The sequence below is a fragment of the Heterocephalus glaber genome, unplaced genomic scaffold, assembly GCF_053883595.1.
Source record: "Heterocephalus glaber isolate CG9 unplaced genomic scaffold, H.glaber_assembly_v1.0 deba00001610, whole genome shotgun sequence".
NCBI lineage: Eukaryota > Metazoa > Chordata > Mammalia > Rodentia > Bathyergidae > Heterocephalus > Heterocephalus glaber.
In genome coordinates, this window is record NW_028258381.1 from 8,186,756 (window position 1) to 8,214,126 (window position 27,371).

Sequence of the window (27,371 nt, forward strand, 5' to 3'; positions counted from 1 at the left end):
TATCACCACAAAACTGCTTTTACTAACAAAACCAAAGAACCCTAAACAATTTTTGTGGACATCAACTTCTTTCCTTCAGATTTTAAAATGGTATTGTGGGTGTACATATTTTTAAATTTTACATTCTGGAAAACACAGTTATGGACACAAACAAGTCCAATAAATGGACGTGAGATGCTGTGAAATCTGATTCTGAACACTTACAACCGTTAGCTGGATGTCCATGGACCCCCCTCCCTCTGCGGTATGTGCCATTTCCCCCCCGCCTGTAGGAACTGGGAGCTGGGCCTTCATACAGCAGCCCATGTAACAGAAATGAGAAAAGGGGTCCATGCAGTCACAGAACTGCAAGCTGTCAGTAACCAGAGGATAAGGAGCAAGGTGTTGACCCAGCAGGCTTTCCAACCTTGACAATAAATCTGCTCCATTTGTGCCACGGGTATTTTCTCTCTCCTCAGCATGCTGGTCAGAAAGTTGAGCAGGTCATTTTCACACATGCACAGGAGCAAGCGCACTGGGCTGGAATCAGGGCACCCCTGCAGTCTCCCTTTGCAGGGTAGGGCTATACTGAGAGCCCAGGGCTTTGGTGAGTCCCACTTTCTGCTCCCACAGAAAGGAGGCAGCTGGGCCTCCTTAGCAAGCTCAGTGTGTGTTGTTATTCCATGACATGGGCGGGAGGGTGGGAACTGTGCTGTTGGATGAGACTGGGTATCATGTGAGGTCCTCGGCTAGAATGGGGTGCTGGACCCCCCTGAAAAGCCATCAGTGGGCAGGAAGTCACTTAAAGCTTAATCATGAGGGTTAAGCCACCACGCTAATGTGGAAGAAACTGTGACTTGGAAGCAGGGTTGTCTGCAATGAGGAGGCTCAAGGGCATCCCTTAGAAACTGAAGGTCACATGTCAGGTTCAGCAATGCCTGGAAAACTGCACATGCATAAAAGGCGACTGGTCTTCTAAACAGATATTCTTCCTTTCTCTTTACAAAAGGACTGGAAACCAGGCCTGATGGACCCTTAAACACCCCTGTGCACAAGGACCAAGTCCTGTCTTCTGTGACGCATACCTTACCTTACACAAGGAGAAGTTCTTAGAAAGCCTAGGCCACTTTTGTACCCTGATAACAAAAACCGCTCTAAAAATGGAATTCTATAGGACAGAATTACTAAGGGGGTGCTAATCCAAATCAATATCCCTTTAAGAAAATGTCACTCAGATGATACTGTAATTTTCTTGGTTAGAACATGAATGTTGCTCCTCATATGTACAAATCCAGACTAGTACTTTTGATTTTATTCCCCCAAAGTACATGAAAAATAAGGAATGTATTCATTCCAAATTTATACTTAGGACAATTCTCAACTAGATCTATGTTCTTACAACTAAGCTTATTTCAAACTTTTAGTGATCTACCATCCATTTGCAATTTAACCACTGTTCTTATAATAACATAATAACAACTTATAATATGGTAAAATACGGTATAATATGGTAGAACTGAGATGGGATCTATTGTAATAACACATACCTGGGTGAGTTCTAGAATTACTAGCATTTAGTCACTGCTATTCACAATGTGGTCAGTAAAGGTTACTCATGGCACTGGCACTGTGAAGCTCAGGGCTGCCTTGGACCTCAAGGAGCCCCATGAACTTCATGTAAGGTTGGTAAAACAAGAGGAGCCTTGATGGAGTCCCAGCGACCCCCTCGAACTTCTGGAAATCCCAAGGCCAGCCCAAAACAGGAAGGGGGTGGCCTTAACCATGCTCTCCCCAAATGTTCCAGCAGATGCTCTCTTCTCCAGTGTTCCTTCTCAGTGTTGGGAGTGGTCTTTTCCTCATGTTCTTCAGAAAGGTAGCCATGGAAAACACCAAGACCTTCTCACTAGGATGCTGCCCTTGATGACCTTCCTAATATACAGGAGATGCCTCCCAACAGTCCCTGCTGTCCACAGAGATGATACCCTTATGCATATACACAGAAGTGCAGCCGCCAACGGAACCTGTGCACGCCCTGCTCTGTGCACGTGTGAAGAGAACAACTCATGCCTAAAGACAACACCAGGGAACATGCAAACACCAAGGAACCGGATGTGAAGAATTTGTATTTCATACACAGAGGGCAACACTGTCACAAATGCTGACGGGTGGCTTCTGTCACTCATGCTCTGACTTGAGGTCTCTCCAACAGCAGGGCCTGGAAAGGCGCTGCTCTTCTCCTTCCAGGGTTCACGCTTGTGTGTCAGGCACTGGGCAGTCTGGAGGCTTTTGGTCCAATGGGTATCTTAGTTGTCTTTTTGCACCTTTTTAATCCCTCTGGGAAGAGCTCAGTTCAAACGCTGGAAACCGTGATGTCTCTGGCATGAGGACGTCGGAGAGGAAGTGAATGGCGCCGGCCATGCCTGCAAAGCAAGAATGGGGGCTTCAGGAATGGCTCTCAGGCGGTGTCTGAAGCGGGGACTTTCTGTCACCTTAGCACACCACATTTTCATGCCGCAGAGAATGCAAAGTTTTATTCTAAGAAATATTTTTCCTTATAACTTTTTTTAATATTAAACAGACAACATTCCCCCAAAGATCTGACCAGTGTTCTACTTCCACTATGTGACTAAACACACTACCAACACCAGAAATAGCACAGGATCTATTGCCACAGTTGACTCAGATATCATCATAATAAAAAATACTACCAATAGCTTTACTCATGTAAGTCTGACATCACTGATGAAATGGGCCAGACTGTCAAAAACTGCAAAATACTACAACTCATTGAATATGAAACAGATAAAACCTGAACAGCCCTGTAACTGTTCAAAAAGCGGAAATTGTTTCTAAAGCTCTGGAAAAAGACCCCTCCAATCCCAGAAGATTGTACTAGAGAATTTTACCAAACATTTAAATTATATTCATACTAGTTCTTTCACCAAAATACACACTCTCTTCCAGAAAACAGAAAATAAGAGGAAGCCACTAAGTCAGTGTTATCTGGCTATCAAAACCAGATAAATATGGTGTAAAATCACAAAACTAGAGACAACAGTCTCATGAGTGCATGTGAAAAATCTTTAATAAAATGCTGGTAAATGTTGGGTTATGCAGTATGTAAAAAGAACCGCACACTATGATTACAGAGATAGAAACTGGCTTGATATTTGAAAGAGAATCAATGTAATGTACCATATCAGCAGCCTAAAGGGGGAAAGCACATGGTCTTATCCACTGACATAGAAAGGGCACTGGCAGAGCCCAGGACCCACTACTTGGTTAAGAGTGCATTTGTCACTTCTGAAGGTTCGATGGGTAGGTGAGACATGTGGCTCTAAAGTGATTAAAACTATCAGCTCATCCCACACCGGTGGGTCTCTGCCTTGGATCCCTGTGGCTGATAATGCAAACCAGTACATACACAAGCACACACCGGGCTTTCTGTGGGACTGGATTACTTTCCTGAATTACAGTCTGTCTCTTCCGCCTGCAGCAGACTGCCAGTCATTGTTGTTTTATGGGTGATTTGTCACTATCTTCCACTTCAGAACTTTCTTCAACATTAGCTCTTGTTACGGTTTTATGATTACTAATATACCTAATTACTAATACTCATAATTAATAATATTAACTTCCTTAAATAATTTAATGATTTGTTTTAAACAACTAGCCAGATTGCTGTGAGCCATCGACATTAGACAGACCCTGTTACAGGCAAAACACAGAGGGGCAAGCTGGCCTCCATCCCTGACCCGCAGGCCTTCCCACTGTCTGCAGCCCTTCACAGCGGGTCTTAGGAACCAGAGGAACTGACAGGATGGAGAGTGGGGTGGTAAAGACAGATGTGCAGGATCGTTTTCAGCACTAATCTGACCTGTTCATGGCCACTGTGGTTTTAAAGTTATTGCTCAAGCAAGACCAAAGGGACAGCAGGGAGGCCCAGGGCCGGGAGGGCCTATCCCACTCACCCAAAAGCTGAATGCCTACCTTCAAAGAGGGAATAGGGCCTGTCAGGGATGCGGCACCCATGCGCTCCATAGTCCAGACACCACTCTGCAAACTGACAGGAAAGAGAGTCCTTGTGAGAACAGCACTGCTGCTTGATGAGCCTGCAGGGAGCTCACAGGAGTCAAAGCCAGAGGCCCCAGGGCAGCAGAGTCTGGAACAGGGCTTGGGCTGGGCAGCACAGCCCCTCTGCCCTGAGGCTGAGACCCATGAGGTGCAGGCTGCTCCTTCCTTCGAAGTTGCAGGGAAGCCTGAGGTAGAAACCCACATCCAGACACACCCCATCCTCCAGGACTTGCCTCCTGCCCTTCCATCTGGATGAAGTGAGGTGGAAGCTGCCTTCAGCCCTGGCTGCCTGCGCCAGCATCTTCTCTGCCATCGGCAGGGAGCTTGCAGCCTTGGCCCAGCCTGGGCACACTGGAAAAGGTCGCCTGCCCCGGCTTCTCTGCCTCGGCTCCACACTGGCTCCACTGCCCACCGAGGGTCATCATCCTCCGGAAAATGCCCCCCGCTGTAGGCGCTCGCCTTGCAGCCCCATGTCCCTTTCTTCACCTCTCTCTCCAGTGGGGTTTTCCGTATCACCACAACAGACTTCCTTTTGTTGTTGTTGTTTAAACTGACATAATATTTTGGCAATTTGTATATTAAGAATCATAGATGTTAAACATAACAAATATAAAATTCAGCAATGTAAAATAAACTTATTTTGCTTTCTACCTTTCAAATCTGCTTACTTTTTAGCTCGTTTGATGCACTACCTACCTGGTTTCCTCAGGGAAATACTCAGGTATTTTTTTTTTACATTAAAACATAACAATTCCACTAACTTTTGTGGGTTCCACATCCAACATATACCTAGATCTCTTTTTATCCTCACAGGCAGTGCCGGTTATATACTGAATGGTTTCTCGCATTCATGATCAAACAGCACTGGGGGAACCCCAAGCCCTGCTAATCCTCCCACCACGACCCCTGGCAATCTTTGCAAAAGAGGGGCTTGGTGTGGACTCCTACCTCCTAATCAGCATTCAGTGCTGGCTGATTATCAAAGTCACCTGCAAAGCTTCAAAGACTGGCACCTGAGCTTCTTCCTGTATTTGACGAGGGTGGGGCACAACCAGGCTTGAGAAAGGCTCAGCAACAGAGGACTAAGCACCTCTGGCCGATGCCTACTGCCTGGCTTCACCTCTGTCAGAAACACTCTTCCGTGGCATCACACAGCACTGGAGTCTCTGTTTCCCCAGGACACATCATGCTGCTTCACACTAGCTTGGTATGAGCTCTCCTCCCCACTGAAAGTACCCCACCTTCCGGGACCACCCTCTCCTGACCCACCTGAGAAACTCCATCCTTGAAGAAACACCTGTGTCTCGAGCCCTCATGACATCTCTACAAGTTCTCCTCCTTTACTTAATCATCTGCCATCGTAATCAGTGTCAGGGCTGTCCCACCGCTTCCCACCTCTGCGTTCACTTGCTTCCCCCCCCCCCGCACGCTGCAGCCACCATGAACTTCATCCAGTCCCTCTGGTTCGATCCCTACATTTCCAGGCCTGTGGACCCGCAGTTTCCTTTCCTCAACCCCTTTGGATTAACTTCCAGCCATCCTTCAGGTCTTGGCCTGGACATCACTTCCTGCCCTCCCACAGCTGGGCTGCTCCACACTTCTTACTGCTCCCACAGCATCCGGTGGTCTCCCACGTGTGGGCTCCACACAGACACATGTGAATTCTCAGGACTGACAGGAAAGGCCTTGTGATGCTGAGACATTCACTGTCCTGGGGGAAGCGTAACGAATACATCAGCCACAATCCCTCCACAGAGGTCACTGTGCACACTCTGGTGACTTCTCTCTTCTCTCCTCTTGTGTGTACATCATGAGAGCCGAGGACAGCAACAGAACACCAGCAAGCGCCTGGTGCATCTTGCTTTGTGCCACTCACTTTCACACACTCAGAGCAGATTCATGACATTTCTGCTGGGTGTCACTCACTGTTCTAGGTCCTGATATAGGGTAGTGACCCAGACAAATGAGACATGGAATTTATGTCGCACCGGTGTGACACACTCAAGAAACAAGAAAAATACACAACTGATGGCCATGCGTGGTCCTCCAGCCAGGAGGCTCAGGCCTAAGAACTTCCCCACACTGACATTGGAACGGCAAGGGGTCACTGTGCAGGCCTGGCGGGCAGAAAGGACAGTGCAGAGCAGTCAAGGGCACGAGGTGGCACCCAGTGTCTCTGTCCTCTAGAGCAGGTGGCGGTGTGGGTACAGTGGAGGGTCGGCCGGGGAGTGGGGAAACCCCAGCCACGCACATGAGCTGCATGTGATCTTGATTGGTTCTCAGAACACCTCAGCAGATGGGTAATACTTTTTCCTACTGTTACAAGTGAGGAAACTGAGCCGACAGTGTGAGTGACCGCAGAACACATGCTACTCGGGAGTGGTCTACCTGTTCTGCCCTGTGCTGCAGACAAGCACACCATGGCCCAGGGAGCCCAGGACAGAGCTGTGCAGCAGCAGCTGTGGCACAGGGAGAGCCAGGCAGAGAGAGTGGAGGAGGGTCATGTTGGGAGCGTTGCTGTGCAGCCTCCTCACCTTGCAGGCTCGGTAGAGGTGCTTCCTGTCCTGTGTGAGATGGTAAAGGGACAGGAAGGAGTAGCCGTTCCCAGCAGTGCCGTGGCAGATGCCATAGCCCTTCCGGAGAAGACCTCGCTGCCAAATCACATCGCTGCACTCCATGGCCTCTTTTAAGTACTTCTCCTCCTTAAAAACCTGGACAGTGACAACAAAGCAAGTTGACAACAGGTTAACAGCACAATAATTCCCTCCCATAGCTGGGCTCGATGGTAACACATCTGTAGTCCCAGCGCTATGGGAGGCTGATGGAGGAGGATCTCAAGTGGGAGTCCAGCCTTGGTAACTCAGCGACTTGGAGAAACCTTGTCTCAAAAAAAGGGGCTGCAGAAATATTTCATTATAAAGTCCCTAGTTCAATCTCCATTACCACCAAAAAACAAGCAAACAAAAACTTCCCCTTTCTGATTAGAAAATTGTACATTAGGAAAACAAAAATGCCATTGAGGTAAAAAAAAATTAAAAATCACTAGCAACATGATGCATAGCCTCTTACAAGCTCAATCTGTCAGCCTATTTCTCTTGCCCTCCAGTTCATAATTTTGCAGAAGTAATTCTCAAGTTTAGCTTTAAAAATTAATATTGAGCTGAGCATGGTGGCACACACCTGTAACTCAGCACTTGAAAGGCTGTGGCAGGAGGATCTCCGTGAGTTTGAGGCCAACCTGGACTACATAGTGAGACCTGGTCTCACAAATCCAAAAAAGGGGAAATACAAATGAGTTTTATAGTACGCTTTGCAAGTAAGAAGGGGACCGAGAAGTGGTGAGGAGGGAGGAAGGGGATAAAAGGATGAAGATGTGTTGTGTGCATGTGAATCCACGCCCCAGTAGGAATGTGATCATCATGTACTACAAATGCAGACTGACAAAAATCCAAATTATGGAAAACTAGAATCAGCCCAGGCCTTGGTAAGATGCTTCACCACAAGCCACTGCATAGCTCTTGCGACACACTCTGCAGTTCTGAAAGGCCGACTCTTGGCGAGGGCAACCAGTGTCCACGGTCCCGCAGCACCCGTCCCTAGGACCCTGGTCAGCGCGTGCGCTGCCCACCCTCCGGGCAAGCGGTTACAGGCAGTCCCACACAGACTGGCTGCAGTCTCGAAGCAGATCCTGTGGCAGGACTTCACAGCACCCTCCAGGAGCACTTCCTGTGGACAGCTGCAGCAAGGCTCGCTGACAGCCAGCCAAGGGTGGGCAAGAGGAAGCTGCTTTCATTTGCACCAGCAGCACCAGGGATAGAATCCAAAGCCTTCTCACTAAGCTACACCCCCAGGTCTTTCAGCTTTTCTTATTTTGAGACAAGGTCTCACTAAGTCACTATGTTGCCCAGTCTGGGCTCGAATCCTCCTGCCTCAGCTTCCCAGAGTGCTGAGATTACAGGGGAGCACCACTACCCTGGGATCCAGACTCATGTTTTCCACTTTCTCTCATGTTTCATAACTGCTCCCTGGCCTTTCTTTGAAATCTGTTCTTGGTAATCTTCTGCTTCAGTCAGGCTACTCTAGTGCACGTGAGCTGGACAAAGGTGAGGAGCACAAAGGTGGCCTTGCATGAGCCACGTGGGCCCTACCTCCTTGTGATGTGAGTAGTGACCTCCTCAGCACCAGGCTGAGAAGGTTCTGAGGCTGCAGCTGCAGAAGGGGAAACAGAGGCACAGCTCACTACCCGGCCTCCAGAATCATAGCAAGACCCCCTTTCCCTGTACAAAGGTGGGCTCTGGGGTCAGACTGCCTAAGCCTGGGTCTCGGCTTCAAACATCATCTTCTACCTGTGCGACCTTGGACGAGCTGCTCAGGCTCATCTTGGTCTTCTCATCTAGGGAAGGGCAGCCTGGCTTACTGAGGGCCACAGCTCACAGTGAGATGATCATGTGCCAGGAGCCCAGCACAGGGCCTGGAGATGGCAGGTGCTAACTACTGCTGGGTCCACTACCCATTGCGCTCCCCTGGCACCCTGCCGGCATGGACACTTCCTGTCACTGGCCTCTTAAAATGAGTTGTAAAGGAAAACACTCTTATCCATCCTAAAGAAACAGTCCGTCAAAGCCACTGTCTGAGGCGATGTCCTGAAATCCCAGGAAGAGCAGGCCAGCTCCAAAGTGAACCCAATTTGCTCCTTCTCGAGCTCTGGAAGAGGTGTGGTTGAGAGGAAGCCTATCTGGTTTCCTTCCTACTGTCCCTCCTCCCCTGGTAGACAGAGACGGTTGGAAGTTTGCCTGTACTGTCACCAGCACCTTAAAACAGCACCAGTTCCCGGGCATCAGCTGCACCCCATCTCACCCTATCACATGCATGCTGTATGAGAAAAACTACTTTTATTAAGAACATATTTGAGAGTTTAAGTATTACAGAGAATGTTCCCAGATTTATGCACTGATCCATTTTCTTTACATTATAGAAATCAGAATCTGTCCAGAAAATGCATTTATTTATCTACATTCCTTCTCCCAAATAGTAACTTTCTCTGAGAGGTCTCAGGACAGGAAGTATGGGGAGACAGGTACAAGGAAAATCATACGGGATCTGGATTCAGAAGACTTGGGCAGGAGTCCTCTTCTACAACCTTGGACAAGTCAGGAGACTTCCCACAGGGAGGCCTTGGCACACGACTTCTTGGAACCTGTTTGCTCACCTTACAAAATGGACTGATGCTGAGATAACGCAATTGTGGAAGGCGAGACAAGGATTTAGGTGGTAATAACAAATATCTTTAAGAATGCAAAGGAGACTATACTCACCACCAGTGGACAGTGTTATGGCTTCTATCTAGATGTCCCTAAAGCCTCATCCATCATAGGTGGGGCTTTTTGGAGCTGGGTGGATCCAGGGTGTGTGATACTGGAATTAACTGGGTACTAACTCAGTCCACTGAGTGGAATTAGCACAGATCTGGGTGTGGATAATGGAAGCCACACCCTGGGTATGCATTGCACCAATCAATAGGCTTATAGCCTTGATGGAAGATAAGGGGAAAGAAGGAAGGTAGGCTTGTTGCTTGCTTTGCTGCCTTCTGGCTTGCCATGTGATGGGTGTTTCTCCTCTGCAGTGTCCCTCTGCCATCCCACCCTGCCTGGAAACCAGCCAACTATGGGCTGAAACCTCTACAAACTGTGAGCCAAAATAAGCCTTTCCTATGAACTGAAACCTCTACAAACTGTGAGCCAAAATAAACCTTTCCTCTTTTTTTTTTGGTACCGGGGATCAAACTCGGGACCTTGCACTTGTGAGGCAGGTAGTGGCACCACTGAACTAAATCCCCGGCCCAACCTTTCCTCTTTTAATTTGTGAGTGGCACGTGTTTTGTCTCAGCAATGACAAAAGTAACTAAGACATAGCTAGGAACATTCGGAGGAGAAAGGCACTATTAGAAAAGAAATAAATGGACATTACAGACTCGAAAAGACATCTATAAGTAAGATAAAATCACTGGGTAGGCTTATAGCAGCTTGGATATGACAAAGCAAGTCACTAGTGAATATAAAACTACATATATGGAAATTATCCAACCTGAATTACAGAGAAGAAAAAGAAACTTGAAAATAACCCCCCCACCTATGAAAAAATAATGGACAAACATAAAATGTAGTGAAAGATACATATTTATAACTTCAAGAAGATCGAGGACTCTCAAACAGGATAAATATAAACAAATACATATAGGCACATGGCAATTAAACTATTTAAAATCAAAAACTGAGAAAAATCTTAAAAGCTTTCAGAGAAAAAACATGCATATGCACACACACTCCCAAGCGCACGTAAACACACACACACACACACACACACACACACACACAAACACACACAGTAAGAAGCCAGTATGATGAATGACTAATTTCTCATCAGAAACAATAGAGGCCCAAAGACAATGGAACACTAGCTCTGAAGTATAGAAAGGAAAAAAAGAACTGTCAAACTAGAATTCCACAACCAAAAATTCTTTTAAAAATAAAGGTGAAATAAAGACAAATCTAAGATTAATGAAAATCAGTTTGTTGCTAAAATCAAAAAGATTAACAACTGCTTTGCAAATTTGTATGCCAATAAATTGGAGAATTCAGAAGAAATGGATAGATTCCTAGATATGTATGAATTACCAAAACTGAACCAAGATTTAAAAGCCTTGAATAATCCAGTAACAGGCAATGAAACTGGAGCATAATAAAAAAAACTACCAACCAAGAGAAGCCCACATCCAGATAGATTCACTGCAGAATTCTAGAAGAACTTCAGGGAAGATCGAACACCAATACTCCTCAAGCTCTTTAATGAAATCAAAAAGGAAGAAGGACTCCCAGAGCCATTCCTGGAAGCTAGTACTACCCTGATTCCAAAACCAGGTGAAGAGCCAATCAAATGAGAACTACAGGCCAATCTCTTTAATGAATGTAGATACAAACACCTTCAGCATGCAGGGCCGGGGATTTAGCTCAGTGGTTCTCCCGACTGTCTCGCAGGCGCAAGGACCCAAGTTTGATCCCTGGTACCAAAAAACAAAAAAACTCTCAGCATGACACTGGCAAACAGAATGCAACATATCATCTAAAAGGTCATACAGGGCTGGGGATTTAGCTCAGTGGTTTCGCCGCCAGCTGCACAAGCACAGGACCCGAGTTCGATCCCCGGTACCAAAAAACCCCCAAAAAAGTCATACATAAACAAGATTAGCACCTACAGAAGGGAAAATAAATTTTGTGAATCTGTACTCAAATTATAGTTTTATTTATGAAGTATATTATTTTTCAAATACTTGAAAACTTTATGCCTCCCTAAACATACTTGAAGAACTGATTTTATATGGAAGACAATAAACTGTTAAAAGAGTGTTATATAACCATTCTAAACATCTAATCAATTTTAAGATACAGCTCTTAGGAAATGGACATTCTTAATTTAAATAACTGTAACTTGAGAGAAAACAGTCTAGACCTGTGCTTGTCTCTCTGGCCCCTGCCCCTGCCTGGGTCACACATGAATTCAGCCCCTCCACTCACTGACTGGACACAGGCACAGAAGTTCTGGCTCATGGGGTGTGCACTCCCAGGAGGAAGGTGTAGTCTTTACCCCTCACTGGACAACTAGATTATTTACACTTTTGCAAATTACCATTGATGGCTTTCTGCCCCTAGAAGATTCTGATAATCTTCCCCTTCCTCATGTTCAACAATCTTAATGTAGAGGACAAAATCAGGTTTGAATCACTAAGTGTGGGACCTTAACAGCTTAGGCTGTTGCTTTCCAAACAGGAGGAATTTCTGTTTTGGAATCAGTGAGGGAGGGGAGGTATTCAAATGGCATCTGGGCAGTGCCCTGCAGGAGGAGCCGGTCCTCAGCAGGACATGGAGATGCCTTCCACCAGGTGACGCTAGGTGGTGGAAACAGCAGCGACTGTCAGCAAGGCCAGCGGAAGTGGGTGCCCAGGATGAAGGCCCCCACAGGACGTGCTGGAGCAGAGGAGCGCCCAGCTGCAAAGGCAGATGTCTTTAGGGGGAAAGGGGAAAAGAGCTCCACAAACAAAAGCTTTCCATTCACGCCTTTTGCAAATGTGTTGAATATGAAGAGGTCCCTGTTTTTACCAGCAATATTATGCACACACCCTACTGTGGGACATTTATATTACAGATATCTCCATGTCACTGAAGTTACAAGTGCTCCAAAATACTAAAAACAGGAGAGGCAATCATTTGAACAGAATTATGGTTTAATTTAAAAAGCAGGGTGATGTGAAGATGAATCACTATGTTCTTTGACTCCGAAATGGTATATTTCACTGTGCTATGCTCTCAACAAATATCATCTGAGTCATTTCTGAATGTCCCTGTCTTACACTACTTCAATATTTTTGTTGTTATTGCTGAAGAACTAAAAAATTCTGAAAAATTAGTGTATATCATACAAGTTAATTTCCCAAAATTTTTTGAAATAATTTATTATCAGATAATTTTGAAATAATTTATCCGTCAAACATAATGGGAAAATAAAATTGATGCAGGTACCAATTGATATTCTCATGTGGAAATATGAATTCTGCTCTATTAATTCCATCTATTTCTCTGAAGCAGAGAATTGCCAAAATACTGTGTTGAACAGAGCAATCATGGTGGTTATAGTTGTATACTTTTAATGATATGTTATATACCAACATCATCTATTACAAATAGATGTATTAAATGGAAAATAAAATGACAAATGAAGCACTATTTGTTTTAAACTTACATGATAAATCTCAGGGCAGAAATGAGCAGCACTCTTAATATCATGCCCAGTATGTTTTGAACTTACTAGACTTAACCACTGATGATACTGCTCACTTTCCCATAATGTCCCAGATATACAAAAATGTAAGCACCATCCTTCTTTTTTTTTAAACATCCTTATTTCTTAGAAATAATTTAGTAACTATTTTAAACTCAAATTTAAAAGCTCTCAAATGATTATAAGTATATCCAACAATAATGGCCTACGCATGCAAAAAGTAGAAAATGGTATGAAGTCAACAAAATCCAAATGTGGTTGGAATACTGCCGCCTGCCTCACTGAGAACTCCCATCACAAGAACAGAAGGCACTAGTGTCCATCAGGTGTGTTTTGCTTTACATATGAGTACAAACCCCACAAAAACACACTTGCAGCAGGAACCACAGTGACCAGCGGAGAAGTAAACAACTTTCTTTTATTTTATAAAAACATTCATTCCAGAAGGCTTTTAGTATGCAACCAAATAGGCTTCCCCAAATCAAGCTGGAAGTGTGGTGGTGAACTGGACCCCTGAACCCTGGTGCTTGTGCCACTAACAGAGGCGCCGACCTACAGGCCTGCACCGCACGTGGGAGAGGATACCTGAGCACTGACCTGGTAAGCCTGCAGGAGCATGTGGATGACTCCAGGGGCACCGTGGCACCAGTGTACCAAGCGATCTGTTTCATTGCTTAATGAAGATGGATAATTCCCAGATCGGAATTTTTTGTGGCGCACATAATCGATACTAGGCTTCACCATTTCTGTCAAGGTTTCTTGGTCCACTTTTGCTGATGGCTTTAAAGAAACAAAAACAAAACGATTTATTTTTTCTTTAGTTTCTTTTAAGAAAACTCGTACTATCATGGCTAGTAAAATAAAGCATTAATTATCTGAAATATGGAGGGACATATAAAATTAGGATTAATTCAATTATCTAGTTTTTTAAGACAGGTAGGCCACTTTTTTGTTTCAACTGATTTTTAAATCTTTCCAAAATATGAGTGCTACACTTGATCTTAGCCAAAAGGCTGAGAAGCGATGCAAAATATGAGTGCTATAATGCATCAAACATATTTTATTTTCTTTGATGAATCAGGACCAGCAACCTGAAGTAGTAAAATCATCCTATGGAGTGGGGAAGAGACTAGATTGTGTCTCTAGTGAACCCAGGACTATGAAAGATTTTATTTTATTTTAGTTTTGCTTTGTCTAAATACTAGTCCTTGTCTCCTCCATGTGGCTCTTACCCCCTAGGAAGCCAAGTACCACCCTCTTCCAATATCTATGTACTGACCTGGCCACCAGGCAAACTATTTAACTTCCTTTTCCTGATAGGATAATCATAGTATTCAACTCCTGAGGTTGCTGTGAGGAGTAACTGAAGAAAATGCTTACTCCATTCCTTCATCCGATAACTGGTGTGTAATAATAGCTATTAATTCCTGAAAGCACTCATTTAATGTTATCTATTCAAACTTATTACTGGATTTGTGATAAAATTTTACTATAGAGACTAGGGGTACAAACATACTTGGAAAATATTTACTAATTCCGAGGCACTGCTTTTTAAATTTATTTTTCAATGAAATAATACATTTATTATTGTGTGTACAGCTCTTACAATCATGCTTGGCTTACAGCAAATACCCAGTAAATGTTAGCTATTATATATATATATATAAATATATATATATAAATATATATATATAAAAATATAAATATAATTTTTGCTTAAGTTATTTTATTGGTATATTTTAGGTATACAATATGTTCACAGTCATCATTGGGATCTTGTACCTGTACATGATCCATCCTGGTTCTTATTTTTTCCCCACTCCCCTGCCCTCCCTTCACCCCCTCCACCCCTCCCTATTTACAGAGCCCTTGTTTCCATTTTTTTCCTTCTTTCCTTTCCCCTACCCCTCCCACTTCCCCTACCTCTTTGGACCTTTTCTTCCTATTTCAAAATATAAACTATTCATTTTAATCCTTATTTACACTTCCAGTTTCTTACACCAGAGAAAGGCACTGCTTTTTAAAAGGACAAAACATCCAAGGTTCTCAAGAGACTACAGGTTTGCATGCAAATCTTGGTGGCAACAATCAGTGGCAAGATGAAGCTGAGTGAAGATTTCAGTGTGACACATCAGCAAGTGGTGCAAATCTGCGTCACCGTAACATTGGGGTGGGGAGCCAGTCTTTGGCCGATGTGTCCATTTTCATTTGGTTCTGATGGAAATGTCCAGAGGTGACATAAATTACAGTTTTAACTATGAAGCAAAACATTGCTTTAAAATTCTTATTATGAAAAAAAAATAAAATTCTTATTATGACACTTTCTCCTATAAAATAAAATGAATTTAACAAAAAGTTAAATCTTGTTAAGCATGACGAAAAGGGTAATTTAAGGATAACAGAGCTTCTAAACTTCACTGAAGTAAAACAACTTTAATGTTTTTAAAAAATATTTACATATGAGAAAATCTTTAGGGGTTTCCTGATCCACACTTACAGAAGGTACTAGGTTTTTTTTCAAACTACACATCATGCAGAATATTTCCAAAAAGCTAATGGTACCAGGGATCGAACTCAGGACCTTGCACTTGTGAGGCAGGCGGTGGAACCACTGAGCTAAATCCCCGGCCCCAAAATTACTTTTATATAGACAATAGATGAAAATAGTTTTAAAAGTCAAAAATGAAAATATGCTTAGGAAGCTCATTGCAGAGACAACTGCAGTGTTCCTTCTTGGGGACAACTGAGTTCTGTGGCTTGGCGGTTTCTTTGTGTTTCCTCACTGTCCCTAGGAAACGCGGCATGATTTTGTCCTGCCTCACCACTTCAGGCTTCCCCTGTGGCCTGCCCGGGGCAGCAGAGGGGTACTCTCCTTCTTCCAATCACCCGCAAGAGTTTTATTCCAGTCACCACTTTTGGTTGTATCCATACTCAATGTGCTTTTTACAGACTAAACTGTAAATACTACTTGCTGCTGACTTGGGATAGAGTAAATTACCTGTGTATATTCTTTTATGACTTCTAGTTTTTTTTATAGTGACTTTCTCTCATTTTTATTTGGTTTGTTTTCTAAGAGCTGCCATCTAAGCTTTTTTGCAGCCACTATCAGCTCTGTAAAGTCTTTCGGTATAATTTTCTGTATAGTCACACATACTGGGATATTTTCTCATGTACATATGTCTCTGTTCTCTTCCTCCAGCCTTAACTGGCTGCTTTCTAGGCCTCATGTAACTTGCTGCCCAGGAACTTCTACCTGCCGACTTCCTGCAAATTCCAGTCCCACTCCTCCGTCCTGGGGTCCCTTGCCTGGCTCTCACATCCCTCTCTTTCTTGGTAAACTCCATTCTTGGGTAGACAGCACATTCCAGTAGCTTCCAAAGAGAGAGTGCAGGAGAATTAACATTTTGAAATTGGCTGTTTAAAACTGCCTTTGTTCTACATTTAACTGATAACTGTCTTGATGGAATTCAATGAAGAAAATCATTTCTACTCAGAACTTGGAAGGCATTTCCATTTGGCTTTTAGCTTCAGTGAAACTGTTGCAAAGTTTCACGCCACTTTGATGTCCAGCCTTGGTATACAACCCAATTTTCCTCTCTGAAATTTTAAGCATGTCTCTTTATCTTACATTTTCACAATGGCAGGCATGGTGTAGAATTTTTTACTCATTCACTGTACAGCAACTTGGTAGATCTTTTCAATATGGTGACTCATGTCCCTCAGTTCTAGCACATATGCTTTTACTGCATTTACTAAAATTCCTCCCTACCACTTTGCGTCCTCCCTTACTTGATGTCTAATAGACACTGGACTTCTTGAATGAATTGTCTAATTTTCTTGTAATTTTCTCCCTTATTTTTTATTTCTCTCTGATTTTTAACATGCTTGACTTTGATTTCCAAACATTTTAGAAAATTCAGTTCACCCTGGTGGGACACACCTGCAATCCCAGAACTCTGGGAGATTGAGTCAGAAGAATGAAACTTTGAGCCCAGTCTGGGCAATATAGCAACTTAGTGAGAGAGATCTTGTCTCAAAATCTAAAAACTAAAAATAAAAAGGGCTGAGGATGTAGATCAGTGTGAATAAAAAAAAGAATTTCATTTCCCATTCATATTGGATATAATTATATTGTAATACAATTGCTGTATTAGTATTTCAGAGAATTGTTACCTGCATTAACATGTAGTAGATTCCAGCCATGCCATGGGCTGCTCCAACATATTGCTTCCTGTGCCACTGATACAACAAGGGACAGCGCTCAGCTTTTCTTTCTTCCCTTGACAAAGTCTTCCCCGATTCAATAATAGCATTGACTACCTGTAGAGATATTGAGACTCTATAAATCTAAAAAAATTACACGCATTCTATTCTGGTATAACTAACATTAATAATGTATATGTGTAGAGAGAGGGAGGGAGGAGTGGGGGGGAAGAGATTGTCTAAAAATCTTTAAATAGGAGCTAGTCGTTTTATTTATTTTTTATAAATTAATTAAGTACAGGCAGAGAGGAATGAGAAGACAATGTCAGAACAAAGATGTTAAGAAGTCTAACCAAGGAATCAAAAGTTCATTGTACGAATAGTTTACTGAACTTAAGACAAACTTCCTAATTAAAAATAGTTCCAGACATTTTCAGTTTTGTAGCTGCAATGTTTTCCCGAAAAGAATTTCAGGGAAGAAAGCCGGAGGAACTGGCTTCACTGATGAGACTAATAAAATGCAGTCTGCTATGGCATGAAGGATCTTAGATCAGAAGAATATCATGTCTAAGATGACTACACGGTAAAGACACTAATTGTTTGCTTATGTCCACGCTCCTCCCATCCTTCTGGTAAAGCACTCCAAGTTTTAGCTAGGCATCTGGCCTCTGAGCTAGAGAAGCTCAACACAGTCTTTTCCCTAAGTTCTGGGAACAGATAGGATGTGAGTGCCAGGAGGTGGCAACTTGTAGATGAACCCTGACAAAGGAAGCTGTTTTTCCTCCACTTTCTCTTTCCCCCTTCCACAACCAGCCACGGGTTCAAACCAATTCTGATCACATAGATGAGGTAAGTGGCAAGTACTGTCCAGTAAGACAGAAGAGGATGGGTCCCAGCCACAGTGGCCTCATGCACCTCACAAAAGGGAAACAAACAATGATTGGTTAGTTCTAGTAAAACCAACTGAATCAAAAAAGGGTAAATAAAAGTATAAGCTTAAAAAAATTCTATATTTTTACTACAGAATGTACTAATAAATAAAATTTAAAATTCCTGAAAACCAAAACAGCTGTTTTAAAATTTTAATGAGATGCTTTAAAAAAACTTAATTTTACCCAGCAGCAGAGCCCAGCTAAGAACACGAGGCTATGTTAACAGAGAGCTGTGAATGCCCACAGGGTCAGCAATCCCACGTTACCTCTCTAACAGCAGATTCGCTCACGGTGCCTGGGCCAATCTCCGTGTTCACGTACAGTAAGGCATACAGATACCCTGCCCGTCCATACAGCAACTCATCAGGAAGCTCAGACTCCTGGCAGACGACAGTTCTGTGCAACTGCAGAAGTCTAACCAACAAGAAAAATTTTGTTTCCTAGGAAATGCCTAAAATACCTCTTCCTACACAGCTAAGTCACCTCATCACTTGAGGAATTATGTTACTATTTTTAAATTTAAAACTATGATTCAAAAAATATAAACCCAGGAAACAAGTAAACTTTACTGTACTAATTCCTTGTCAAATATCAAAATCAAGAATAAAACATCTTTCTGCTCAAAATTTCTGCCCTCATATGTATTCTAAACCATGTAATAGAAGTTATTTCATTGTGAAATCCATCAGAAGAAAGTGATTTAAAATCACTGAAATGTGACCAGGCTCAGGCACAGGCCTGACTCCTTCAAGTTTTCAACAATCATCAGCTGACTGGCATGAGCCAGACCCTCTCCAGGCCCCATGAGCCTGCCCTCGTTTCTGCTTCTTCAAGAAAGAATACAAACAATAGGCGCAATAAGTGCACATACCCCATAACTGTTCCATCATTAGCATATCTAATCAGTTATTTAAGGTTGAATTTTGTCATTTTCCTGGACCTAGGGCAAGTAAGCTAGTTTTCATGCATTGAAGGTAACCAAATTGCTTAGCAAAAACAATTAAGGAAACATGTTTATTTCCTCCAAATTAGAGGGGCCCCATGCTTGGAAAGAAACAGAACACAGGACCCCACCATTATGCTTAAGACTAACAGACAAACCTCTTCACTTTTTGGAGAGTCCTGTGTGTAATAGTAGACTGATTAAAAATAATTTCCTTTTTGAATGCCTTTCTACTGAAAGAACTTCAACTGAGAACTGGGAGAAAATATTCCGTTTTAAAAGCTCACTTTGTGATGCATTCCTGGGACTCGCAGTCACTCTTGAGTTTATGATATATCACGGCTCCCACAGCGAGTGGCCCAGCGTCTCCACAGAGGAAAGTGACCCTGCGGCCACTCAGGTTCCGAAGTGTCCTCTTGACGTAATCCAGGGATCGGAGCAGGTGAGTCTGGTCACCAGTGACCCGGTACAGTTGCAGGTACAAGAGGGCTACTCCTGGAACGAGTCCCCACCAAACAAAAGCACTGTGAGCTTTCTGCTCACCTTGGGGGTGTCCTTTCATAATTACAAGAACTCCCCTCTTCTATGCAATCCCTATGTCTTAGAAGGGACAACATTAAACACAAAACATTTCTTTAAAATGAAAACAAAACAAAAAACCAAGATATAGAAATCAGGGTAGAAAAAAACATAAAACAAGTTTAAACCTACTCGTTTGCTAATAGTCCTGGTGTAATAATTCAATACATCTACTCTTAATCCAGGGAGAGTTACCAAAGTCCTACTCATTCCTGGTTAATTTTCATTCATTTCCAGGCTGTACTCATTCTCCTTTGTATTTCAAGCAAACTTGCATCCTTTTCTTTGCATTTCTCACATATCATCTCCTCCTGCATTACCCTAAATTAAACAATTACTTTTCTGGATTTTATGCTGTCTTCCTAATTTTTGTTTTTTTTACAATTTTACCGTTTCCTTTAGTGATCAACTCATCCAACTGACCAACTAACCAGTGAATCACCTGCCATTTATGCAACAGCCACATGATACAGGGAGTTAACCAGAAGAATGGCTTACAGAGTGCTTAGGGTAATTGTTCCCTTAGTTTGTTATACAGCTCTCTGGAGGATTCTAACACATAGCCACTATGGAACCCAACAGTCGGGATTAAAAACAATGCTTTTTCAACACCAAGAGGAAATACTGTAAGTAAGAATTTTTAGAGGAAACTTGTTCTACTAATAGTATGTTATTTTTCCCTTCCAAGTATATTTTCCTTCCCAAAATGTTCTTTGTATTTTATTTCTGGTTAACCAAAATATCTAGTTTTATATTTAAGATAAATTTCTTCGACCCTCTAAGTGAACTGGGTCCAGGTATATCTGAGCATGTAAGTCTGAAATATTTAATTCTAACATCAGTGAGTAAATGTTGCACTCATAAAAGGCACATAATAAAAGAAACATCACTAAAACGAATGCAAATATAAATTCAAGGCCATCATGTTTGGTTATGCATTGCAAACCCAGGCATTGATTCCTGGTGTCTCTGACATATATACCTGTGTCTATGCTGTTTATTAATTTAACTATAAAACTTTAGCTAGAAATGATTCTAAATTTCTATACTAATCATCATTAGCAATTTAATCAGACTTTAATCTGAGAAAATGAAGTCTACCTTATTTCCTTTATAAACTCCAAACAGCTATTATAATGTGTGGCTAACTGGTAAAACAGTTAAGAATGCAAAGACAAGACAAGTCTTTTTTGAAATTATGCTTTTTGATGCGAAGTATATTATTGGTTACCTATAAAATTAAAATAGAAACCTTTATGTGAGTCAATGAATCAAACTGAGTACATGCAGGAGGGTAAACAGTTTATGAAACAGACCGGAAAAAATCAAACACAACTTGTCACAAGACTAAAGCAACAACAATAACAACAACAACAACAACAAAACCATAAGGTACATTTGCTATTACATATGTCCACAACTATATTATGTTAAATAAATAATATTATAAAAATATGACATACTACATGTTACAGGTCATAATTCAGGTAGAAAGCATTTCTTTAGAAATAACATTACAAAGCACTTTATCAATAAAGACATTGTTCAAGGTTCCAAGGGTATAAAACATTACCATTTTAAAAGAAAAGGAAATTTCAAAGCCAAATCTTACATCTCATGATCCAAGAATTAAACATCAGTTACTATCCCCTATTTTCTCACCTGTCCAACCAGTATAAGCAGAGCAATCATGAGGATCAGCTGTCTTCAGCCCTTCTTCCATTTGCTGCAGAAGATCTTTGATTTTGGTCTGAATCCTCCTAGTGAAATTCTGAATGATCTGAGAACCAAAAGAAGAGAGAAATTTAAACTGCACAAGAACAGAACAATGCTGCAGTAACAGTCTAAGTTGCATGAACTTAAAGACAGAAGATATTTGTCTTGGCCCATTTCATGGCCTCACGGGCTTTTATAGGTTTAGTATTTTCATGATATAATGCCCTAGGTGGATTATAACTCTTAAGAATAACTTACAGAACAATAACTTACAGAATAACTTACAGAAACCAAAGGAGGGAAAAACAGAAAAAAAGTGACAGATGTGACTATACAAACACTTTAGCTTCTAAAGGTAAAGAACATAAAAAGCAAAAATGTTCAATCACTTGGTGATTAATGAAATGCAAATAAAAACAAATAACACTATAGATTTCCTCTAGTATTTTTATATGTTGTTTAACTCTTCTCTGGTCTCCAGAATTTCTAATGAGAAATCAGCTATTAGTCAAGTCCCCCTACAATGTGTGATGTCTTTGCTTTTTTCAAGATTTGCTCTTTTTTCTTTGCCTTGTCTGGCAGCCTTGCACTTATTATGCTAGATGTCTGTTGGGTATTTTGCATCTATAAATTTGACTGTTGCCTTTTGCTCATTAGTGCAAATTTTCTACATTGTAATTATTGTATTGCTTTGTATTTCATGTTTTTTACACTCATGACTTCAGAGTTAAGTACTTGTACACCAAGTATTGCAATCACCTTTCTCTTATTGTACATGCAATGCAGTTTTGGTGCTTAACAATATTCCTTTTCTTTAATAAAGGATATTTATTTGAAAAAAAAAAGAAAAAATTTGTTCTAGTGTGAGGAAATATTACTGCCATATATAAAAATACAGAAACCTTAAAAAAGACAGATCACTAACTTTTACAAAACTAAGACCATAACTTCAAATGACGAGTAAAAAGCCTCAAAATAGACGTTTAATATACATAACTCCTAAGAAGAAAAAAGTAATTTTGAACAGTTATTCATGAATCAAACTTTTTGATATGAATGGCAGTTTAAATGCACCAGGAGAACTTACTACGGAAATCACTCACGTACTTTTAATAAGAGAGACACCTCATCTAATTCGACCCTCCATCCCCATGGACCAGATGAAGAAACTGAAGCTAAGAGACAATGACTTGCCTACAATGTTGAAGATAATAAAAATAGCTTTTTGACCCACATCTTATGCATGTGATGATATACAAAAGGTTACAACTGTATGTACACCAGTAAATCTTTCTTAGGAAAGCTTTTAATGAATCTTTTGTTAGGGGATATGGACTGGAAAAGCGTATTTCACAACCTCAGATCTCCTAGGTAAATTATCTCTTGTAAATGATGGTCTGTGATGTATCAGAAAGCACAAAGACTTGGTTTGCTCATAGGGTGCCATAGGCAAAGGTTAGAAAGACAAGAGAGCAGCAACCCGTACCTCAGAGTTAATTACCAAAGAGAGAAGCTTTCAACAGTACAAAGTTAGATGGTGATGGAAACATCTACCTCCACATAGTGGGATTTTCAATAAACAGATCCCTACCTAAGCAGACTCTGTACCAAGAAAATGCTATTTGCTTAGGTGTTTGAAAACACTTCCTTCTGCTATCAATAAGCACAGATTTACATAATCCAGTCAGTGCTTCTCATCTCAAAACTGGAACAGAAAATATAGATTACCCATCCCCAACCCTGTCTGACACGTGTCACAAAAAGAGCAGATAATCTCAAGTGCATTCTCTCTAGGGCATATGTATCATAACCATAAGGAAAAAGTAAAAAGTGAAGTGTATGCAACATATTTTCTGTGTTCTACTGAAAATATGAATTTTTTGTTTTTGGTATCGGGGATCAAACTCTGGTCCTTGTGCTTGTGGGGCAGGCGGTGGAACCACTGAGCTAAATCCCCGGCCCGAAAATATGAATTTTAAAGAAAATTTCCACAATCACATTTTATATAATAAAAATAGAATAGAAAATGATGTTAATAGCTATCATTGACTGAACTCTTCCTATATACCTATGTATCAGTAACTGTGTATCCCTAACTATATTAGACACTGTTCTGAATGTTTTAATGTATTAACTCAATGAGCCACTATAACCACCAAGGATAGGGTACTTACATGACAACTACTTATATGACAACTGCAAACTTTCAATAAACATTACAATGATATTATTGAGAATCTCAATCATAGCCTTTCACTTCAACTCTACAACAAGTGGGTCAGTTAAGAAAGCCAAGCTTCAAAGCAGTTAAGTGGCCTGCCCTATGTGGTCGCAATACCTGGCAGGAAGGCATCAACAGGCCTATCCAACTTCTTAACTACCCTACATGCCAGTGCATTTGCCAGGCCTGAGAAATACTATTTCATTAGTTGCATCTCCATAATCTTTCCTTTATCCTTTATGTCATCACTTTTCCACAGTAGGAATTGAAAATTGCCTGGATGCTAAGTTCTTATTAAAAGCAAATCAACAAACCTATATAGAGAGAGCAATAATCCTCAAATTTACAAATCCCTGTCTGAGGATCTTGTTAAAATGCTGACCGCAGTTCATGAAGTCTGGGGTGGGATCTGCATCCCTGACAAGATTTCAGGTAATGTTGATGCTTCTGATCCACAAACTGCACTTTGAGGAGAAAGGTTGCAGAGTATATCCCACCATCCCTCATTCCTCTCCCTCACACTGCTATAGTCAATTTTGTTTGTATTTGATTTATTTATTTTATTTTTAGAGATGAGTCTCACTATATTGCCCAGGCTGGCCTGGAACTTCTGAGCTCAACCGATCCTCCTGTCTCAGTCTCCCAAATAGCTGAGACTACCAAAGAGTGCCTATGTGCTTTCCTAATTCATTCTGAATGAAGAATGAAGAGAAAAGAATTACAGCTCTCAGGGCAATTGAAAAGTGCTGATTTCCTCATTTTTCCCTAATATACTATGATGTTAAACTTTAAAATGAAAGAATACCCACTTCTATGGCCACTTTCTCTCTCCCTGTGTGTCTTTGTCTCCCTTCCCTTCTCCTAAGGACACTAGTTATTTTGGATTAAAGACTACCCTATTCCAGTATGACCTCATCTAAACTAATCACATCTGCCATGGCTATTTCCAAATATGGCCTAGTGGTTTGGACTTCAACCACAAGCGTTGAAAGTAGGAGGGAAACAGTTAACCTATAACACCTTCATTTTTAGGAAATTTCATGTCTATCTTTTAAAACCACTATTCCTCTCATTAATGTTCTCTCATTTTCATATTCAAGAACAACACAATTATCTATTTCCTCTTTTCTTTAGCACATAATCACAACCATTGACACAGGTCCTCACCCCAACTTATTATTTTAATTGTAGAGAGATATCACAAGCTCCATTAGTAATTTAATTTTCTCTTTTTTTTTTGGTACCGAGGATTGAACTTGGGTCCTTGCGCTTGCAAGGCAGGCGGCAGAACCACTGAGCTAAATCCTTGGCCTTAATTTTCTCTTAAATATAAGTCAGTGTGGTGTATAATTGAGGTCAAAATAACACTTTTCCAGGTGTAAAAGATTAAAAAAATATGCAATTTCAGAGCTCTGAACTTTGGACCAGCATTTATCTCCTCATCCGAGGTTGAGAATGAAACTCCCCCTCGAAGGCCTCTTTACTCATCTTGAGACAGTTTATCAATTCACTTCACTTCTTTTCCACTAATCCTTGCAGTAGCCTCCTAATCCCAAGGACAGTACTGAAAAGGGAACTGGTAATGAGTATAAATGGTAGATGTTTTCTAACTGCTAAATTTCTAAATTTCCAGGAATTTATTTTGTTATAAAATATTTGGACACTAAGTCACAAGTATAACAGATTTATATGTGTAAAACTTGAAAAAACTAGAGAAAAACCAGTATTGACATTAATTCTAAACGATGATGACTCAAAACATTAAGGGGAAGAAAGGCTAACATATATTAAGGGACTATGAGTTACAAAGTCAGGCAGTTTGACAGGCAATTTGTATACTTTATTTCAATCATTGACATCTCTAGGTTTGGACCCATAGCCCAGTTTTTAATTACATACAAAACAAGAGAGGTTTAGTGAAGCATTTGCCCAACATTCCATTATCAGACAATGGCTCTTTCAAAACTACTTTCCTAGTTTGGGCCACCTTATTTCTCCCTTTTCAAATAGAAAATACATGGGGAGCTAGGAAGGTAAAGTGAAACTTTGAACAGGTGCATTAATAATAATAATAACAAAAAGATAAATGTGTGATTACAAACATGAACATGGTTGTGCTGATATTCACATTTTCCTTTATTTTCACTTATTACCCTTCTCAATTTAGCCTATGTTTATATTCCAGGTGAAGGGTTGTTATGGCTTATATCTAGATGCAATTCCAAGGCCCCATGCACTTATAGGTAGGGCTTTTGGGAGGTGGCTGGATCATGGGTTTGATAACCCACAGATGGGTTTAGCATAGTTGTGAGAGAATTACAGAAGTGGGAAGCCCCACCCTGGGTGTGGCTGGCATCAACCAAAAGGCTTATAACCTGAATGGAATATAAAGGGAAAGAAAGGTTTGTCTCTAGCTGCTTCCTGCCTGTCATGCCACGGAATCTCTCTCTCCCCTGCTGCTCTACCTTGGAACCAGCCAACTATGTACTGAAACTTCTACAAATTGTGAGCCAAAATAAACCTTTCCTGCTTCAACTTGTGGGTCTCGGGTATTTTGTCCCAGCAACGAGAAAGTGAATAAGGCAAGGGTGGCAAAATAAGCCACCCCCAAATATGCCACTTTGGCACAATTACTTGAATCTGAGCTTAAAATACTTGAACAATAGCCTCACGTTTCTCTAAATTACCTCTTTTTCTCAGTGTAGGATATAAATTTTTCAGATAGCACCCTAACACCCTCCCTAAACCAGAAGAAAGGAAACACTCTCAGCACTCGAGGGAAGATGTCAAGAGAATTTTATACAAACAGACCTTATTAAAATAGCCTCACTATGTACTGTGCTGTAGATGCTTTCCCAGATTTGTCTTTGTTCAGTCCGGTATAGGAGCATTTAGGTTTTGACACTTGGTGTCATTTCCCTCTAAGGGCTCCCGTGTCCCGTGGCATAAACGTACTAAGTAACGTGCATGCTTTTCTCCAGTGTCATCCTCCGGCCAGCGAGGGTCCTCAGAGGTAAGTCCAGCTTCCCCTACACTCGTTCCCAACGCTCGGCTGAGCAGAGCCCAACCTCAAGAGCAACACCTTCCTGCGCTGCTCCCAAGCCCCATCCGCGGGCTGAGGACCGCGGCCCGCAGCTCACGCGTGCACACGCACACCGACTCGCGCGCGGCCGCAGCAGACGCAGGTGCCAGGCTCTGCGCGCACACAGCGCTACCGCTGAGTAGCCGTTGGGCGGCGGGAGTCCCGCGTGCCCTCCGCGCGCTCGAAGACCCGCGGGCCCGGGGCGGGCCGTGCACCCGCGTCCTCCACCTGGGTGCGGCCCCCACGGCCTGGCCTGGCCAACCCCGGCCCGCGGCGCGCGCTGGTGACGTCACGGGGCGGGTCGGCGGGTGCGACCATCTTCCGCGACCCCCACAGGCGAGGTCCAGGCCCGTCGCTACTCACCTTCCCGTCGGGGTGGAAAGGGAGGCCGGGCTCGTCGGCGGCGGGCGAGGGCCGAGTGCCGCTCGTCTCCTCGGCCGCCCCGGCACCAAGCCCCGCGGCGCCGGCGGCGTCGTAGTCCGGGAAGGGGTTGGCGAATGCCCGCTCCATGTCTCCTTCGCCGCCTAGGTGCAGCCTCAGCCTCTTGGACATGGTCTCGCCCATGTCGCGCGCTCCCACCCCGGGCGCCACGGCGCGCGGAAGGGGACAAACTTCCTCCGGCGTTTCTCGATCCGGCCGGGTGGCACTCGGGCTCGCGCTGGCCTGGCTGGTGCCGGCCTCTTCCCGGGCTCCTCAGGGCGCCAGGGGCTGCGGGCCGGCGGGGCGGGCGCGGCCTGGTGGTGGGCGGCAGCCTCCGAGTGGGGCCGGGCTCCTGGCGGGCGGCAGGCACATCAGAGCGCAGCCGGACCG

At 42.5% G+C, this 27,371-nt stretch overlaps 1 protein-coding gene and 1 pseudogene across 3 annotated transcripts; both read right to left on the minus strand.

The window, feature by feature from the left end:
* Lancl2 (LanC like glutathione S-transferase 2) lies at positions 1-27,371 on the minus strand. 3 transcript variants are annotated; one of them, XM_004839839.4, is made up of 9 exons: positions 26,925-27,371; positions 21,205-21,322; positions 19,251-19,458; positions 18,287-18,434; positions 17,059-17,205; positions 13,483-13,665; positions 6,588-6,764; positions 3,970-4,042; positions 1-2,399 (listed from the first exon to the last, which is right to left on the minus strand). In XM_004839839.4, the coding sequence occupies exons 1-9, from the start codon at positions 27,123-27,125 to the stop codon at positions 2,305-2,307; spliced, it is 1,350 nt and encodes a 449-aa protein (XP_004839896.1). In that variant the 5' UTR covers positions 27,126-27,371; the 3' UTR covers positions 1-2,304. The 3 variants fall into 3 exon arrangements, with proteins under 3 accessions (XP_004839896.1, XP_021109868.1, XP_004839897.1); XM_021254209.2 differs by lacking the exon at positions 26,925-27,371 and adding an exon at positions 26,435-26,811; XM_004839840.4 differs by lacking the exon at positions 26,925-27,371 and adding an exon at positions 26,291-26,801.
* Positions 13,777-13,910, minus strand: LOC147822596 (U2 spliceosomal RNA; annotated as a pseudogene).

Excerpts from the sequence above, each read along its gene's own strand:
- Lancl2 (XM_004839839.4), bottom strand. The coding sequence starts at position 27,125 with ATGGGCGAGACCATGTCCAAGAGGCTGAGGCTGCACCTAGGCGGCGAA. Across the intron at positions 21,323-26,924 it reads CTTTCCACCCCGACGGGAAG|ATCATTCAGAATTTCACTAG; the intron begins GTGAGTAGCGAC and ends TTTGGTTCTCAG. Across the intron at positions 4,043-6,587 it reads ACCTCTACCGAGCCTGCAAG|TTTGCAGAGTGGTGTCTGGA; the intron begins GTGAGGAGGCTG and ends CTTTCCTGTCAG.